Source organism: Frieseomelitta varia, unplaced genomic scaffold (genome assembly GCF_011392965.1).
Source record: "Frieseomelitta varia isolate USP_RPSP 00005682 unplaced genomic scaffold, Fvar_1.2 scaffold_35, whole genome shotgun sequence".
In the NCBI taxonomy this organism is placed as follows: Eukaryota; Metazoa; Arthropoda; class Insecta; order Hymenoptera; family Apidae; genus Frieseomelitta; species Frieseomelitta varia.
In genome coordinates this window covers 271,998-292,485 of record NW_025110090.1, presented here as the reverse complement: position 1 = coordinate 292,485, position 20,488 = coordinate 271,998, and the positions used below count along the sequence as shown (strand labels likewise).

The window sequence follows — 20,488 nt, the reverse complement described above, 5'->3', positions numbered from 1 at the left end:
ACAGCCAATCGCCGTCTGGCCGTCTATCTCCCTCTCCGTCGCGCTGCCGTACGGCAGCCGGTGTTTCGCGAAGTGACCGCAAGGTGGCGGCGCAGTCGGCCCAAGATGGCCACGCTGGATCAATGAAACGCGAGTAATCGTAGTAAAAACAGAAATTGACAAGTGTGCAAGTGAACGCCAGACATTGATTACGGTGTAAATGGGCCATGGGGAAGGACCAGGAGCTGCTGGAGGCAGCGAGAAGCGGAAATGTCACCGTGGTCGAGAAGATTTTGGGTCAACGAGCGAAGAGGAGTGGTCCACTGGCAAGGTGGGTGTCACCGTTCCAGACTTTGCTTTTCCACGCTTCTTTTCCCATTTTCGCACTCGGCACCGCGTTTCACGCGACACCCTCGGTCTCGTGCGCGCGGTGCCGACTCGATTCCACGAAAAATTGCCCGGATGTCTGTCAATTCGTCATGGGAGGACCAGAGTTACGTGTCCACGTTCCTTTCGTATCGGTGCTTGCGATCATCTCTCTGCTCTCGATGATAATGTGTTTACACGGTATTGACTGCCGTGCCGATCGTTTCCTCTCATTTCACATCCCGAACATTTCCGCGTCAGCGGCGATCACTCGCGCGCAGGTGACTGCGTTTTCGGCATAAACGCGAAACGAGGACGAGTCATTACGCGTCGTACCGGTACCTGCGTTGAATTACCTACGCTCGATTGATCGTTACATTTTTTCCAATTAATCCCGACAGTTCGCTAGAGAGATACTCGCGTGGACGCGTGTCTGCTGCCGTGTTTGTACCGTTAACACGGCGCAATCCGTTCCGTTCGATAGATCTCGTATTGAGCCTTTTTGCAACATCAACGATGCTCTGCATGCTGTTATTATCGTTTTTCGTCTCTTCTTCTTTTTTTTTCAAAATTGTAATTATCTCGCAACACGTTTTACATTCCGTGATGATAGCACGGTGGTATTTTTAACAGACGACCAATTTCGCGTCTCGTGGCCAGTGAGCAGAGCAACGATTGAAATAACGATGCGTGCGTTTTATGAAAACTGCAGCAACGTCCGGAGGCTGCTGCCTTTTGCCGCGCAACAATCCGGCGTTCTCATCCCCTGTGATACATATTATACAATCGCCGCGTGGAAATAAACGCGGGCATCGTAATTTTACCGAGCGTAATCAGTTTTGCTCTGAATATCTGTATGGTAAAATAATGCGCCCGTATGCGCGCGCGTTAGCCGCGTTATTGTCCAGTGATTATTCATGATTTCACCGTGACCATGAATCACCCCTCGCCGATGCGTTCGCGACGTTTACGACGACACACGCTGCCAAGATGCGCTGCGACACACGAACGTGCGCAACCGATCCCACCGTCAATTTGTTAACCTCTTGCGCCGGAATGATGTGCCACACACGTCCAGAATTTTTTGTTCCAAATTGCAACATTTTCTCAGTTTTCAAATACATTTAAATGTAACCCAGGCGAAACGAATGATAAGTTTATCACTTCTTAATAATTTCTATCCGGTGAGTTTCAAAGGAAAAGAAAGGCGACGAATTATTGTATACGGTTCGGTCACTCGTTATGGTCCGCGAACCAGTTGCCAGCGCAAGGGGTTAAAATTCGTGGCGGACGTTTTAAGCGATTGCACGCGTAACTCTCCTTTTTGGATATCGGGGCCGGAGAGGGCTCGCTCTCAATTTTACTAGCGATGAAATTCAATCGAATCGATAGAGATAAAACGGACGAGAGAAATCGGGGTCTGTGCGTCTGGAAGCACGTAACTATATAAGAAGCGTTTCCTTCCGACTTATCGGATCCTGCTTTCTCCTTTCTATTTATGGGAGCAGATAAACAGGCCTATTTGGGCAGCCGTTTATTTTCAGGGGTCAATGATAAACCACGGTCGCGACAGATTTCGGTAAAGATGGCGCGACCGAGCTGAAATATTTTCGTCCTTATCCTCTGCGATGGAAATAACTTAACTCTGTGTTCGCGTTAATTGCATTTGGAGATTAGTGACGAGAATATTGAAAAGTCGACTTTAACCTCTTAATTATTGAACGCCACTGTAGTGGTTTTCGCATACATACATCTTTTTGAACGGTATGCCTACTATAGTGGCTCACTTGTTTCTTACTAACCGAGAATGTACGCACTGTTATGTTGTTGATTTTTCAAATTCTTTATAAAACAAACCTGAATTTATTCGTTCTTTCAATTTCAAAATTTTAACTTATTCGAAGTTTATTCGAGCGTAATTACATAGTGTAAAGCATCACCGGATATAAATTTCATTATTATCAATTCACATAATTTGCGTCAGGTCTTGTTAGTTTTACCGTAGATAAGAGAGACGAACTTTTAATTTCAGTTCTAACAAAGAAATTCAATTTAATTTAATTTTATTTTTATTAAATAAAAACAATAATACCCAAAAAAAGAATTAATTTCACAAGAAGAATAACTATTTTTGTAACAGTTTTGCGAATGGAAGTAGCTTTTTCTATAAAACGTAAATTAACTGTTAAAAACGTAATACGTCATTAGCCAAGATAAATATCGAAACGAATAACCTTACTATTTCTTTTTTCCAAAGTAACGTTGGGTAGTATTTTTCTAAAAGTGTAACGCGTTCCGTGCAAAACGTAATAATTGCTGAGCGAGAGAGCAGCGAATCCCATGTTCATCTAGTTCCGGTGCAAAAAGCGCTAGTTGGTCTAATAACTTAGTCATCCTTTCGAGTGGGCACGAAGTTTGGCCTTAAACGCGCTTAGTCATTTAAATAATCGTGCGCGTACTGGTAGCTATCAACGAACCAGCGATATCCACGTAACTCGCGAATCAATTCCACACAGGAACACGGCTCGACAAATCACGACTGTCAACTTCTGTAATCGCCGAGCATCCCGAGTCTTGATCGAACTTGCGATCGTAATGGATTCCTTTGCGGACGGGATCGAGGCAGATCAATGAGCACAGAGGAGACGCGATTAATCGAAACTGTCGGTCGGCTGGGTGCCGCGTCTTTATTGACCCAGTCCCGCGCCGCGAACTTCTCGACAAAGACGACTTTGTCGACGCTTCTCGCGCGCGCTTTCATTAATTAAGTCACGCTGGCTACGGGACGAGAGAAACAGCCGTTTGTTTTCGAGTGGTCTTCGCCGCGTGCTCGTGCAGAAGCGGGCGCGCGTGCTTCGAGTGCATTCACGCATTTTAACACCGATTGTCGCTCACGGGTGAAAAAACCCCTTCCGCCGCGGGGGGTGGTTGAAAGAGAAGGAAAAACGAGAAGCGAGAGAAAAAGAAGGGTGACGAATCGGATAGAGGGGATAGAGTGGAAAGTAATACAGGCAAGAAGCACTTTCCCCACTCCTTTCCTCGGCCGGGTGAAAGACGAGAGAGGACGAGAGAGGACGAGAGAGGACGAGAGAGGACGAGAGAGGTTGGAGCCGAGGAGGACAGAGCGTCACGTCGGGATCAAGCTCGCGACGAGTCCTAAATGTATCACGACCGCGACACGGCTCGCGACAAAAGCGTCCCTCTTCTAACAAATTGCCTCTTTGCTCGTCACCAGTCGCGCAACTTGTCCATAACTACAAAGCTCGCCCACGGCAACTTTCTCTTTACCCAAAGCTCTTTTTACCCCTTTCTCTCCTCACAGTATCTGCTCTCCTGCTTCATTTCGTCTCCTCTCTTTCTCTCGTCCTCCTTTATCCTTTGTTCCCTCGAAGCCCGACGCTCCAAGAGATCACAAGAAAGCAATATAAAACGCGCTTGCATCCCTCGCCTCGCGCGGCAACGAGGAGAAATATCTTGCGATGCTAATCGCGCCACTTCTCTCGTGCACCCGGCCTTCCGGTGCCCGCGAATGTGTTTATCCTTTGTTTGCACGGCGTGTTGACTTTGGGTCGGGCAATAATTTTAATCACGGCCTTCGGGGGCCACCCGGCCGGGGGTAGCTTCCCTCCGATGGAAACGTCGCCTCCGGCTACCTGGTCTCCCGCGAACCAGAACTTTTAACGTCATTGGCCGGCCGCGATAACTTGGCCTCCCTTTGATGTCTCCTGGGCGCACCGTTGGCCCGCCGCGGAATCCACTTCCTATCCACCCCGACTAACTCGCTTTTTAATTTATGATCGTGGATTTGATAAAGCTCGTTCGACGGTTTCTCCGATCCGGTAATAAAGAATTCAATCGATCCTCGTTTCTTTCGTTCGTTTCACGAGTTCGTCGTCGTGTGGAAGGGCGTGGGAAATTAGGAAATTTATGCGGCGAAAGAGACTAAACTCGAGTCAATTTCTCAATTGTCAAAGTTGAGCAATTCAATATTCGCTTGTACATCGTTTCTATTCATGTCAGATTCGTTTTTCGTTGTCTCTGGAATCGTATTAAGTTTTCGAGTTACTAGAAAGACAGAGAGACAGAGAGACAGAGAAAAAGAGACAGAGAGGTGGGACTCTAACGATTCTATTACACTCGACCGATATCGCCCGTAATGTTTTGTTCGCTCTCCGCTCTTCCGGAAGAAGGAATCGATGCGTTAAACGACCGACGAGGGGATAATTAGTCGACAGACGAGGCATTCTGTCACGACGAGGACGTTGGCTATGTTCGTTTCTATCGTGGATCGATGAACGATCCTCCCTTCGAAAGACGGAGAAAGAGAATACAACAGAAAGAAAGAGAGTGAGAGAGAGAGTGAGAGGTCCGCCCTTTTCCCTCGAGAGGTGCGAAACTGCATAAAGTGCAACTAGAAGAGAAGTCCCCCTGGCCGTTCTTTTTCTCTCACCTTTCCGGAGTGACACTTGGAGTGTTTGCGAGGAAGGACCTTTTCGCGACATCAGCACGTATCGCAGCCCCTCTTCCACGCCGGAGGAATTTATCGATTGACGCTCTCTAACAGCCCTCGCGTGTCTTCACCCTCGCCGCGTTTCGGCCCCTGCGTGTCTACCATTTCTCTCTCTCTCTCTCTCTCTCTCTCTCTCTCTCTCTCTGTCGTCTCGTCTCGCTTCTTATTTCCTCTTCTGCCTCTTTCTATTCTGTTTTCGATTATTCCCCTCCGAACACTGTCTCGTGTACGTACATACGTACGGGCATCCCATTTTACGTTATTGCTTCCTCGTTGTCTCGTAATTCTCGTCTGCTTTACCATTCCTTCGCTTATTTTTATTGCAGGTACACGCTGTTTCTATTTTCTTTTTTTTTTTTTTTTCTTTTTTTCGTCTGACATTCTTTCTCTTTTTCGTGTCCCATGAATTTCGTCAGAGAGCGAATTTCGTTCTTTCTCCATCACCGATGGATCGATTCCCCGAGTGTTCGCCCTCCGTTTCAAGCCGCGTTCGCACCGAAATCGGAAAGAGTCGGACAGAGATTCTCTCATCCCTCGGTTCTATCGACGTCCTTGATCGTCGATTAGAAAATACCGTGTAATTCACTGAGACTCTCCTTCGTTTCTTGTTTTTCTCGTTCGTTGATCGTAATGATTTTATCGACGTTGAAAATCAATCCTGCACAAACCAGAGCAACATGAAGCGATTTCACGTGGCGGATAAAAATCGTGAGATAATATTTCCTGTTGAAAAAATTCGAGCTACGTACGTATTTCCTTCCTCCTATTTACGCCACACGAGGCGTGTTTGCCTTACATTGATCGAACAATAGAAAAAGAAAGAAAGAAAGAATGATCATCAGATGAGAAAGACCACATTTCGACGAAAGTTATTCGTACGGTACGAATTCTGTGCGCTTTGCATCTAAATACAATGGAGGTCTCGAGGGACATTCATAAAGTCGTGGTTTATTGTAAGTCAAGTGCGCATCTCGACGTACATTCAGCCTCGACTTTCTTGGGAACAAAGGCCCCGGGGCATAGGAAAATGTTATTTCACGTTACCTGCCGCGAGATCGTCGGCGCCTATTATGCAATTGCGACATCTTGTGTTTATCTCGTGGTTTATCATTTCGCGTTGCGAGAACGAGAAACGAGGAGAAGAGGAGAGACGAACAAAACATCCGGCGGTAATGTTTACGTTGCGCTGGGACTTGTCGAACGAATTATTTCAAAAATTAAAGACGCGAATTAAGCATTGAACCCGGGGAGTAAATCTCCGTTATGTAACGCGACCCCTGTACATGCATATTTAATCATAACGCTTTAGATCGTTTCGCTTGAACGTCTTTCCTGGTACACGTCATCCAATTGCAGCGACCACTTGAGCTTCGTTAACACTGCGACAACCGGTGAAGCGATATTTTATTTACACTGCTGAGACGTGAAAGCGATGCTGAAAATTTCTTTATATCGACACGTTAGTGGTAACGTTTCCAACCCCCTCTTTTTTTTTTTTTTTTTTTAAACGCTGTTCAAATTCAAAAGACATTTTTAATGCGTTGAATGCTTGTGGGGGTCACCAGTGACCCGCGATTAGCCAAGATTAGATAGAAACACAATTCGAGTGAATATTGATACTGAGAAATTTTTCAATATTAGCTTCGCTGTTACAGTGGTGCAGAGAAATTAATGTAGTATAGAAAATATAAATAATTTTAATTATATAAAATAATTAATAATTATAATGCACGCATATAATATAATATACAGGGTGATTCATATAACTTGCACACCTGAAATAACTTTTAAATTACGTGTTTAATTGAAAAATTGTGTAATATAGAAGTTGTTATTGTTTTAAGGGAGGCAAAATGTGACGTATCAATTTTATTTCATCTTTATTTACTTTTTTAATTGAACCATGTACTGTTTTCATCATTAAACCGGAAGAATATTAAATTCCAAGTAAAAATGTATTAAGCCGTATTGCAACGCATCGTGTTAAAGTACTGCAAACAAAAAAAAGGTGAATCAGTACAGTCTTCACAATACGTGAACGAATTTTTTTTTGATACAATTGTTTATTTTTGTCCTGCCTAACTGTTTTAAATTCTTTTCACAACATCTACCATGTACAAAATCGTCGCCCGAGGGTGGCTTTTCCTGCCGTTTTTTTTTTTTTTTCATTTCATGGCATAGTTCATGTCTCTGTGGGCTCGTAAGGGAAGAAATACAACCTTCAGTTATACCATAAAAATAAAATGTCATAAAAATGAAGATTAAAGAAACCTAATTCAGGGCTGTGAAGTAAGATAAATCCATTAAACATGGTTATACATCTCAACTTATCTGTCGCAGATAATATTCTAACATAATATCTATCGTACGATAGCAGATTCTTGGGCAAGTCATGTAAAATCAGGTTATACATCTCAACTTATCTGTCGCAGATAATATTCCAACATAATATCTATCGTACGATAGCAGATTCTTGTTGGCGTCTTGGGCAAGTCATGTAAAAGGATTGCATTCAAGAGTGTTAAGAAAGTAAAGGAAGCGCATTGAAAGTGGCTTGCTTAATTACTGGTAAAAGTCTCGAGCCAGACAAAACTACACGCTAGGAAATAAATAGTTTACAAATCCTCAAGGGGGGCGTACAATATACGATTCTGCCACGCGCGTGTTCTCCTCCCTCTATTTGTTCTGGGGTACGCGGGAGGCAAAAACCATCGGGTACAATTATCCCTAAGTCGGGCAACGGGCGATTTTTGTCGTTGATCGTTCGGCGTCTTGATTAAAACCGGCAAGAAATTGCCATTATAGATGCCTGACAGACGGTGCCCTGCACCGGTGCTTTTATTCGAGGTACCGCGCGCGCGTCCCCCTACACGGATACTACCTATCTGTATCTTTCGTGTCCCCCTCGTCGGTCCAATTCGTAATGTTCGTAGACGTCGAGGGCACTGGGCGATGTCCTTTTTGCAGACAATCTTCAGGGTTTAATTAAGGAACTTGGGCAAGCGGATAAACTCGATGAATGGGGGCAAGCGAGTCGGCGTCGCGAGGGTGCGACAGACGAAGAAGGCCGGAGTCACGCTGCTCGCGCTGACTCGCTGAAGCAACTATACTGTAGAGAGTTGGAGAAAGAGTGACCCCGGGGCGTGGGGAGGGGTGACTGGCTGAAAGAAAGGAAGAGTCAAACGTTCCCCGACTGGTCTAACGTGGCACAGACACGGGGAGGACGAGCCTGGCCATTCCGACAGTATCTACTTACTCGCGTGTACGTTTGTCTACTGGGTGTTCCAAAATTGGTCGCCCGAGCCTAGATTTCACGGCTTGGTAGAAATTATTTCTGCGCTCGTATTTAAGTAAATTTAAGCAGTCGTTCTGCCTCGAAAGTTTGATACTATCGATAAGAGGATCTTGCAGGACTGAGACTTTCATCAAAATCGCGAATCATTTGCATCCGCGACATTCTTCCAATGAAAAAGTACCTTGGTTTTTCGAAGCGATAAACCTTGAATCACAGAGGCTCTGTTTTTGAACTTTTTTTTTTTTCTGATACAAGAATAATTCTGAATTTCTGAAAAGTTGAAAATCCGTGAGAGATATTTAGTTATCTCTCTAGGAAGGAGAATTAACTCTGAATGTTTCTGTACACTAATTCGCGAAGTACGGGGGTCCCTCATTATCATCATGAAGAAGGATCAATTTATATCGATTCAGAACAAATAAAGTTCAAAAAAGTTTATTAAAAAAGACCATCTTTCCCAAATATGCAGAACGTAATAAACTTTCTAAAGATACCGAGCAATCTCCAATCAAAGAACAGTGACCGAACAAATCGAAGTTCGTACGTTTTGGCATTTCATGTGACACGACCTAACAATTACACTATTAATAACACTTTTTAGGTCTTTATTCATGTTAACGAGGATTTGTTCTTACTTCATACATTGTAAATACTACATAATTACTATATTGTAACTTTTGAGAAGCTCCTTTAATTATTATCTTTACTTAAATCTTCGTTCAGTTCGATTATATATATATTATTTCCGGCATGAATTTGATTATATGTATTATTATTATTTCCAACATGAATTCGATTATACATTGGAAATTTCTTTTGTTGGGAGTCTTTGATAGTAAGATTTCCTATAAGCGTCAAACCTTTACACGAGGCCCAATTTATCATCCACCAAAAGTGTTTCTCTCGTCCACCGTTGTGCATACCGACCGCAACGACTGAACTACCCTCTATCCACGCCGGTGTACACGCGAGAGTACGAGCTCCGGCCGAAGTTGGTATTCCAGCGTGCACATACACGCGTCCGTCGGGGGTTACGTCGTTTCTCCGTGTGTACTTGGCTTGAAGAGAGCCGGCTACCACCCCCGGCCCGTTGTTAGGGCGCGGAAAACAAATACGCGCGACTCTGAGATCCGCAAAGGACACAGGGACAGAGAGAGAGAGAAAGAGAGAGAGAGAGAGACAAGGAGTAATAGAGATGTGTGGGGGGAGGGGGGAGGGGGTGAGAAACGGACGGAATGAAAAAGGGGGTGGCAGGAAAGGAGAAGAGGGAAATTCAACACGTGCCGTCCTCCTCTTTGCGTTAGCGGCTCTTTCCTATTCTTCTGGCTCGGCCAAAAAGCTCCTCGAACTTCCAAGCGTTGCGAGGCGCACTCGCGTAACCCTCGAGTGTTCGTTTCTTTTTCTTGCCGCCCCACCGGAACCCTGCTGCCGCCTGACGATGCCCCTTTGGCCCCCCTCCCTCCGCCACTTGACTCTGCCGGTTTTTTACTCCGCGAGTCGTCGTCAGAAGAAGAAACGCCAGGCCTCTCTACGGCCTACGACCGTACACTACGGTTCGGGGGTGGCGAGTTTGCGTTGCGGTAAAATCGACAGTTTCCTCTCGTTTTTGATCTTTAGTTACAATGGATTGGAGCAGTGGTTGGTTAGAGTGGCGGTGGTGGTTTGGCTGTGCCCCGGCGTTGTTGTCGAGTGGCGAATGCCTTGAACGATCCACACGAACGCAAGCGTCGCGTGCCGATGATTTAAAGTGCCGCTGTCCCGAAAGCTTAATGACGTCTCGTTCGTTGCTTAATGACGACTACGACTACGACGAGGACGAGGACGAGGACGAGGCCAGGAAACGGTCTTTGATCTGACGCCGCGCGACTCCGCGGAGAAAAGGCCTTCGGCTCGCGGTAATTGTTTTGAGTAAACTGAATGCGATGCTTTGATCCAGCCTCGACGACGCGAGCGTCGATTCAGAACGCCACTCCTGTTAACGAGGCAAATCCAACTGGAAGTTTCCCTGCGACCGGCGAGCTTTGTCGCGGACGCTATCGGGACGAAATTGTTCCCAGGCGTGGCAGACGATGACAATAATCGCTGGATCTTTTGTGTTTCACGTTGGCTCTTGAACAGCGCAGAAACTGAATATCGTTAATAATCGCGAACTGTTGTCGCTGGTTGATCGTTGAACGTTGAAAGTTTTTTTTCTTTTTTTTTTTAACACTAGAACTTACCGAAATGGTTGAAATGATTTTGATTAGAATCTTTATGGATCTAAGACAGCGTATTTTTTTAAATAATACTCTGCAAAATGTATAAATAAAAGTTTGTGTACTCCATTGTTCATTATAAAATTATTCCATTTCTTTTACTTTAATGTCTCTAATGGAAATTTTATGTTTTAATCTAGTGTCAAGATGTATTACAAGTTGTATTTCCAAGATTTTGTACGAGGTTCAAACATTATCCCGTGATATTATCGAAATCGTTCCTTTTTTTCTTTCCTCCATAGTGATTCTTTATCTTTTTCGTCTTATCACGCGTACTTTCTATTACCCTGTCTGAAGCTCAATGTTTCGAAATTCCAACTTGCGGCGCGAGTTGTTCAACATTGTCCGGCGTTTTGATAACGTAGACCGTAGATAAGATGTAAGATAAGAAATGAAACGCACGACAAATTCGTTTATCATTTCAATTTTAACTGCTCTGTAAACACGTCGCTTGGTTCTTCTTCCTTCGTCGATCTACAATACCTCAAAATAAATTAAAATTGATTTCCACGTTTTCCAAGCGCTTCTACAGGGTGATTCACGTAACTTGCACACCTGAAATAATTTTCAAATTATGCGTCTAGTGAAAAATTGTTCGATACAAAAGTTGCATGGTTTCGAGGGAAGCAAAATTTTCAGTTTTCAGGGCTTTTCAATTTTTTTGTAGGTTTCGAAATTTCCAAGATCATCTTTATTTTCCTTCGATTGGACCATATATTTTTCATCGTAAGTTGGAAGAATATTAAATTCCAAACAAATAAATCCCATTTGTCTTTTATCTAATGATTAAGGAAATGTTTTACGATAATTTAATTATCAATGGAACATTAATATGTTCAAGCAGTAGCAAGCAAATGCTCTATGCGGTTTTCATCCTCGAGAGAAATTATCGTAAAATAATCCTTAACCATTAGGTTTGAGACAAATGTGGCCTTTTTACTTGGAATTTAATATTCTTCCGTACTTACGTTGAAAAAAATATATGGTCCAATTAAAACAAAAAAAAAGAAAAAAAAAAAAGAAAAATATCCCTCAACACACACAAAAAATTGATACGCTCATATTTTGCCCTCTCTCGAGACCATGCAACTTTTATATTAAACAATTTTTCATTGGAAAAATTTACGCATAATTTAAAAGTTATATTTCAGGTGCACAAGTTACGTGAATCACGCTGTATGCAGACAGATTTCAATATGTTTCTGGATATTACTGTCCGCGTTGCCCAACGAGTGAAATCGTCACCGTCGTCTGTCGGACATTTTCGTGCATTTATTCGTGCAATTTTTACCGTGCTGTAAACACGGCTGTTGACGTTCCGCCGCTTTGACAAACACTAGGTCGGGTTTGTCGAATATTTGCGAAGAACGATTTCCAACAAACGCTATATTCGATATATCTGCGAACGTCGATCGCTAAGAAACCGATCGTTATTCGTCGTTCATCGTTGCAATACTTTTGTCAGTCGGTGTTTCTTTTGAAAATTCAACCCGGGTTGTCAGACTTTATTCAGCGGCGACTGGATAATCATAATATGGTAAAATTTGAGATTATCGTCAGAGCATCGAACAGGTCAGCGGATAATTCAGCGAACTCTATGAATTTCACTAGCATTTTATTCGAGCGGCAAACCGTCATTTAATATCGACGATAGAGACATAGAGACGAGCTCTAATATCGATACAAGAGCCACGTGTGCGACAGTTCGAAGGACGAGGGTAAACATCCATATTTTTGCGAGTTTATCTTCATATCGGAATTGCATGAGAACTGTGCAAATACCAGTGGCTCACGGTTATGATGTGTATTAATCAAGCAAGATAAATATCGCTCGTTCCCTTACGTTGTTTTTCTGTTGTGCCGATGCCCCGATTTTCGAAGTCTTACAAACAGAGCGTATTTTTTAGCATTCGGCGAATCCACCGATTCGACTTTTAACACGTTTTACCTTTGCACATGTTTGGGGCGAGTAGTTGTAAGATAAATTACAGAATGAAAAGAAAAGTTGGTTCGTGGATGTCGTAGATGAATTCTACATTTTCGATTTGGCGGAAATGAAAGAATCTGTCGCAAAATTGATCTTGACGTTGAATTTCAAAAAAATTTTTGAATTGTATTCTACTCATCACGAAAGTAAAATTTTTCTTAGAAACCTAATAGTTCTTTTGACAGCAAAGTTTCCTTAATCATTTAACACTGCGTTCTAACAGCGACTTTATGTTCTGGACATGTGGATGTCTATATTTCGTAACGTTTATATTTCGAATAATGTTAACAGTTGGTTTTATCAATTGATTATTTAGATTCACACCGATGCTACAACTATGATAAATCAAATGTTAATGAAATTACTCTAGAACCATAAAGTCGCTGTTAGCACGCAGATTGAGAAACTTTTTTGTCATTTTTCAAAAGAACTATTGAGACCTATGATTCCTTGGAAAAGTTTTACCTTCGTGATGAGTAGAATACAATGTTAATGAAACTAATCTAGAACCATAAAGTCGCTGTTAACACGCAGATTGAGAAACTTTTTTTGCCGTTTTTCAAAAGAACTATTGGGACCTATGGTTCCTTGGAAAAGTTTTACCTTCGTGATGAGTAGAATACAATGTTAATGAAACTAATCTAGAACCATAAAGTCGCTGTTAANCCATACTAACGAGTCTTGCACGAGCCTTGTGACTGATTTGTTGGCAATGAGTTTAAAAGAAAAAAAAAAAAAAAAGAAAAATTGAAATTCAAAATCCGCTGAATCCACCAATTCGATTTTATCTTTTTTACATTTCTTTGGCAATAATACAGCGAGTAGTCGCTAAAGAGTTACAAATCTGTGGAAAATGCAACGCGACAGCAGATTGAAAGCTGGTAATTAAAACGACGCGTATAACAAGCCGCAAGCTGCAAGTTGCTTCGCACCACTGTTGGCAACTTGGCGAATTCCGGGGCTGACGACGCGAAAGAAAAGAAAGAAAGAAAAAAAAAGAACAAGAGTCAAAGATCAAACGACAGGGTGGCGGTTCTCCCCTTGCTTATGCCGAGCGTCGTTTTGCGGCTGGCCTCGTCACGTCACACGGGCTCAGTGCTTCTCGTTCATCGAATCCGGCCAATTCGATCCGGCTTTGATCCGTGCGCCACTCGACGCTTCGAGGGGGTGGCTGAGCTGATCCAAGCTCCGGCCGGCGCTAATCAAACCCACTTAAGAAGAGAACATAACGAGCGAAGAATCGCTCGACTACGTAACGTCTTCCGACAATCCTTTGCTGCGCAAAGAATCGCGAAAAACGGGGAAAGTGTCGTGGGTTCGAGAGGAGAACGATCGAAAGGCGCGTTTACATTGTGTTTGTCTCGCCGCGAAACGCAACAAAGGCCAGTAATGAGAGCATGCGTTGGACGCAGGAAGCTTCATTAGCGAGCCTGCGTTCCTGTCCGCGAGGCCCATTGTGTGCAATCTCTAACTCTAACTGTCTGCGCCCCGGCTCCGCGATATGTGGCGGATATTCGTCGGTGAATCGCAGAGAGCGCGATTCTTTGCCCCTACGAGCCCGTATCGCCGCCGGGTATTAGTTACCCGGCGGTAAACATGAATTCCTAATTGCGGAAATGGGTGGCCACTGCCGCTGCTCGATGATCGTTAACCCGGATCTGACAATCGCGGGGTTGCTTTGCCAACCAACAGTCGCGCCGAGTAACGCGACGTACGTGTACGTACAACATTACCAAGACCAAGACCGAGATAACGTCTCTCGTGAGACTCATACGCTATTGTTAGAAGTTAAGTTCTCTTCGGTGTGCAGACTTTGGCACGGAGGAATTTCTGGGTTGGATGTTCTTGGCGGTTAGGTTTGGTTCTCACCGAGTCTGATAGATCTTGGAGGTTAGGTGGTGGGTTCTTTTCGTTCGAGGACTTTGGTATTGACGACCGAGATATCGCGCTGTAAGAGGATTTGCGAGGTAGAGTTAGAGTGTGAAGTCCTGGGAAGAAAATTTTCATGCATAAAGTGTATATATATATTTTTTTTTCTTTTTATTGTTGAAACGTGAACGGAGGTATATTATTTTTATTGTTGAAACGTAGAGTTTTATTGTTGATATGAATAAAAGATTTCCTGACGTAGACCTTGAGTGTGCTTTTCAAGAATGAATCACGCGTTTGACTTCCTGCGACTGATATAGTGCCAAATCATCCAACTATCTATTTTTTTTTTCGCTTGTCAATGCCGTTTCGATTGTGTTTATGTCTAACTGTTATATATTTATTAACTTAATAATTTAATTTATTTACAGCTTACGGCGAGGTCCGGGGGCTAACGTGCAAGATGCCAGCGGATATTCTGCCCTTCATCACGCAGCTTTGAACGGACACAAGTATGTTTCGAGTCAGTTTAAACAAATTCCATGAACATTCCATCCGATAATGCACGTATACATACATACGTATGGTTATAGCATAGATATACAGCGGAAACATGACTGAACAATTGTCGATATGTGTTATAATTTTGTAAACAAAATTATGTAACAATTCAGTTCTCACTTTGAAGCGCAATAGAAAGTCTCGAGTTTCTTTTTTCCAAAAATGACTTTACATTATGTAACGAATGGAAAAGTAAAATTGTAAAAATTCAAATGTTTCCAGAGACAACAAAAAATTTTTTCGTACGAAAAACTCTGCTCGTACGACTCCGTTTCACCATTTTATTGAAGGATTAAATGGATTTCTTGAGTTTTGATCTTCATATTTTTTAAAGGAGAGACTTTATTCTTCGAAACGACGTGCATCTAGCCGTGAGAAAAATTTTCCAATGTTTGAATTTTTACAATTTCCGAAGGAAAGAGGTGTCCGCTAGAATCATTTTTGAAAAGAACGAACTCGCGACTGTCAAAGTGGAAGTTCCACGCTTTGACACGAGATCAAGTGAATTCTTATACGATTTCCTTTTGACACTTTTCCGGCGAGATGTTTGAGATGATAGCTGAAAGAAATATTATTTATTAGACGTTGGATACTATCGTTACAGAAGTTTTATAAACAATCGTACAATTTCCTTATTTTAACACTGTAACAATCTTAACTCTTTTTTACAATGGATATTCTTATCAAAATTGGCATTAATTTCTATTTGAACAGCAAAATAATTACATGAATCTATTTTAATTATCACACAAATTACAGTGGTTGTTCCAAATACATATTTTTACCCATTTATTATACAAAGTGACGTATGCACGGCGTGAAAGTGTTAAAAGCAAAGTGACGACGTTGAAATTTCGTTGTATTGAATTATACTCTTCTGCTACGCGTATTTTCATCTGACGTACATACATACATACATACATACATACATATATACATACGTACGTTTTCTCATTGATTTTCCAATCGATGATTAATCGATTAAACGTCACGTGCATTCTGACGATAATTCGCGGGAACGCTTTTATCCTCAGGGAGGTGGTAAAGTTATTGCTCCAATATGAGGCTTCCACTAACGTCGTCGACGCTAAAGGCTCTTCGCCGCTTCATTTGGCAGCTTGGGCGGGCGACGCTGAAATCGTGCGGTTAATTCTTACCCAAGGACCCTCCGTACCTAAAGTGAATCTCACGGTCAGTAAATTTATTCTTCTTTCATTTCTTTTCATTTTTCTTTCTTTCTGTTTTTTCTTTTTTTTTTTTTTAATGTCGCGACATTTTGTTTCATACACATAAATTGTGCCATTAACATAATAACGATGTTTCACGTCGCTTATCGGCTCGCGTTTACGTCGATCACGGAGAGAGACGTGGAATTCGACGTCCTTCTTTTTTACCGAAGCACTCTCTCGCGGAATTCGTACAGTTTCTCTCGGAAAATAATTTTCGTTCGTTGAGCTCGGCGAATAACGCGCAGATTCCTCGCGTTCCAGCGGCGCTCTGAATTCCTCCGCGGACAAACCCGCGATTTCACATCTGATAAACAGAAAATTGATTTCCTTTCTGTGAACGTGTACCGCGATACGTGAACCGTTGCCGCGTAAGATGGCGTTGCGTTAATGTAACTTTGATTTGTCATTTTGGCTATTTGTGTAATCACGCTTCGCGGCTTTCAATTTGCACGCGTCGTAAATTCTGCAAATTCACCGTCAGTTCTTCCGTTGCGCGAGAGAAACTGCGGGAAAGTGAGTTCCCAATTTTGCCAGAAATATATTCATTTCTTTCGTTCTGAAGGAAAAAGAAAATACACCTTCTCTTTTACATCTTATTACTACGATACATATTTCACCGGTGTATCCTCGCGTTCGTTTCGAATAGTACGGTCCCTTCAGTAGCAATAGTCTCGAACAGTCAGCCCTTTGTACCCTTTTCCGAAATAATGAATTTCCAATAGCATACATTAATTGCATCTGAATCGTCGTGGTCGATCCGTATCGATCACGTCGACAATCTAATTTCTTTCTGTCAGGCTTTGTTTTCGTTCGACAAATGAAAATTTGATCGCTCGTCCCGAGATGCAAATAGACTTCTCTTCGTTTCGTGACTAATTTCACGTAAGCGTAAACCTGGACTGGTCGCGCGAAGCTCTCTCTCTCTCTCTCTCTCTCTCTCTCTCTCTCTCTCTCTCTCTCTCAAATGCCGCGCAATCGAAACAAAGCGATCGAAACAAAACTGTATCCGTTAACGCGAAATACTCGGCTTTGTATGATCGCAGACGAAGGACAACGAGACAGCGTTGCACTGCGCGGCGCAGTATGGGCACACGGAAGTGGTGGCACAGCTGTTGCAATACGGATGCGACCCCAGCATCCGCAACAGCCGGGGAGAATCCGCGCTGGATCTCGCCGCGCAATATGGCAGGTAAATTGCACGTACGATTTTTTCTTCCCTTCTTTCTCCCACTCTCTTTCCTTCCTCTTACTTTATTTTTGCTTGTTGTTTTATTTTCTCTCTCTCTCTCTCTCTTTCTCTCTCTCTCTGTGTTCGTCTACACGAAAAATCCATAATTTGGCGCTTATTAAAATGGTAGTTTGCTTCGAATCCGAGTAATTTTCGGCTGCCGGTTTTCAGAACCGATGAAACTGCTCGCGTAATAATCGACCGTCCCGGCCGAATAATCGATGACGGTGCTAATTGGCTTTGTGCCTCTTCTGTAAAATTAATTATCTTTTATAGATTGGAAACCGTGCAGTTGCTCGTTAGCACGTATCCAGAGCTGATCGTGCCCCTTCGGAATTCTTCCTCGTCGGTGATTTTTCCTCACACCCCGCTGCATCTCGCCTCGCGAAATGGCCATAGGTGAGTCTGTATTAAACGTGCATTATGTTTTCTTTCTTTCTTTAATGACGATTTTTACTGAAATTGCCGTAATTTTAATAAACACGAATTCACACAAAATTAAATGTATGTATTGTACTGCAATGTTTATACATCACAGAACGATTTAGTCAATCTATCAAGCCCGCGTAGCACTGCTTTGCAATGATTCCTTAATTGTTTCTAGCAGTATAATAATCGTTACAATTGCTCTATTTCGAAAAAAAAAAAGAAGAGTTTGACATTACCGAGTCGAATTACGGTTGGTAACTCATTCAATAACTAACCAGGATCATTGAACAGTACCGTGCTCTCTTTATTTAATCAAATCGAGTCGCACGGCGTTTGGTGAACGCGCGAGGGTGAGCTCGCGCGCGCGTTTACAGCCGCTGTCCATGAAATCTATTTTATATTGCATTGCAAATCAGGATCGTTGCTAGATTATTCATGACTTGCGGTACCCTGCCGCGAACTCGTATATGTATCGAGTCTCCGAACGCGTACACGCATCGCACGATTAATTTGTCCAGAGACAGATGTACTTCTTTCCTGGGCACATCTATTTTTCGTTTATTCCAAGGTTGAATAACAATTTCATTCGTCTACTGTTAAAAGATTTACCGTGATCTTTTGAAAATGACGCGAAATTAAAACTACTGAAGTAATTAAATGTAATTTTACTTCATATTTATATAATATTTTATTTTATTTAAAAATTTTTAATTTCATTAATATTTTCAATATTATGCTCTATTATTATAAGCTATTTAAATTTAAATTAATATAATATAAAAATTATTATTAAATATATATACATTAAAATAATTATATATAATGATATTTTATTGAAAAATAATTTTATATTAAATATAGAAAATAAAGTTATAATATTAGAAATGTACTACGTAGTCCACTGCTGAATGATATCTGCGAATGTACGTACTTGCTGCCAGTTAAGTAAGTAATATATAAATTGTTCCTATAATATTGTGTTATTGTATTAAATTATCAATACATATAAAATAATAAATTGTTATAATGTAGTACACTGTATTGAATTATTAATACATATAATTTAATGTAATGAATTAATATAATAGAGTACATAATAATTATTACAAATTATTAATATAATTATTATTGAATGCAACTGCGTGCAAATATTTTTCGTAGCCACTGTATCAATTTTGCTTTTGACACGTGAAGTGCCGTGTCGGTCACAAAGTAAATTTAGTGCACGTGTATTAAATATTGAAACACTTTAAGATTATAAAATAGAATAGAATAATTTATTATATAAAATACTAGTATAATAATGCAATAATAATATTAATGGGTTTCATTAAAACAGTTTCTTAACTTAATTTCTACTAACGTTTCTTCCCAGCAGCGTTGTATTTTTACAAAATTTTCAGACTTTGGGATGCAATCGGATGTAATCGTAACTGTGATCCAACGTTTTGAAACAAACAATGTACGCACGGCACTTAACGTGTTAATATAAAGTCGAATATATAATTGAAAAAATATATTTATTAAATGTATAAAAATACTGTCGCTACGTTTCTCAAACAATTTTTTGCAACGTTCCTCCAAACGCGCGCGCGAGTGAAAGGCGAACGAATTCACGACTCCAGCCGGGAAAAAGAAGGCTACCAGCAACAAAAAAAAAAAAAAAGAAAATAAAAGAAAAGAAGCGAAGAAATAAGCAAGGGAACTCGGTCAAAGTGTAACATCGGCTAAAGAAGAAATCGACTAACGACTTCCTGCGAGAAGCCGGGCCTTCGCGCGGAGTTCTTGCGCCGGTGAAAAGCAAAGTATCTGTCCACCTTGCTCGGAATGGGATCCGCGCGAACGCTTTTTCCCTGGCAGCGTTCGCGTTAATTACCGAGTAATGTAGCCGGCGCATTGTATCCCGAAACAACAATGGACTCGTTTCAGCAAACCATAACGATGTCGAGCCATTTGCAGCGTTGCCCATTAGAGCCAATCAGAGAGCACCGCGTTGCGTAATCCCGTCGAATACGATATGTATGTATGTACCTGCGTCCTCCAACGCAGCATCATGATCCGTCGCAACCCTCTCCTGGTTACACACGTCCTATATTACCACCCTACCCTCGATTCGGCCTCTCGTTCCTCGTCCCCGGCGGATCTCTCTCCCTTCCTGAATCGAATGGTGGATGGATTCGCGGAGGCCGCCGATGGCCCTCTGACCGTCCGTGCGCGTCGCTCGCCGCCCTCTCGATTACAAGGATCGTATTAATCATTACCTTCGAAACGTATCGACCTAGATCGCTCGACGTTTGCGCCGCTGAATCGCGATTGCTCGGCCCCTTTCTCCCTATCTCTCTCTCTTTCACGCTCGCTCGCTCGCTCGCTCGCTGTTTCTCTCTGTCGGTCGTTCTCTATGCACCGACCGATCGCCGCATGTTTAATGCCCCTTTATGTACCAAGGTGTTCTGACGCTTCGATAACCGCGCCAACACACTCGCCCCGTTGTTCCCTTTTGAACGGATTTATCGTGTCTCCATAGTGTTTGCCCGATGAACAATGCCGTAGAATGCCGATGGATCTATCGTATTTGGCGCCCGATGCGTGACGTAAGTGGAGATTTCGGGTAATGTCGCTCGCGTCGTTTGCAAGTGTTTGGGTTAGGTGGCTGGAAATACACGTATACTCTGTTGCGAGGAAGGAAGAATTTGCGCTTTCAGCAGTTTCGATTCTTAGCAAACTCGCGTGACAAAATATAAAACTTACTGTCTCGAATTATAAGGAATTAAAACAAAAAA

The 20,488-nt window shown here is 42.3% G+C and overlaps 1 protein-coding gene across 2 annotated transcripts in view; it reads left to right on the top strand.

The window, feature by feature from the left end:
• The first annotated feature begins 83 nt into the window (after nucleotides 1-83).
• LOC122530637 (ankyrin repeat and SAM domain-containing protein 1A-like) overlaps nucleotides 84-20,488 on the top strand; it is a 105,116-nt gene continuing 84,711 nt past the window's right edge. For both annotated transcript variants that reach the window (XR_006307062.1, XM_043657759.1), the window contains exons 1-5: nucleotides 84-310; nucleotides 14,693-14,773; nucleotides 15,857-16,013; nucleotides 17,095-17,240; nucleotides 17,556-17,678. Coding sequence is in view for 1 of the 2 variants with exons in the window: in XM_043657759.1 (XP_043513694.1) it covers nucleotides 207-310; nucleotides 14,693-14,773; nucleotides 15,857-16,013; nucleotides 17,095-17,240; nucleotides 17,556-17,678 (611 nt within the window). In the remaining variant the exon portion in view is untranslated. The remainder of the gene's footprint in view (nucleotides 311-14,692; nucleotides 14,774-15,856; nucleotides 16,014-17,094; nucleotides 17,241-17,555; nucleotides 17,679-20,488) is intronic.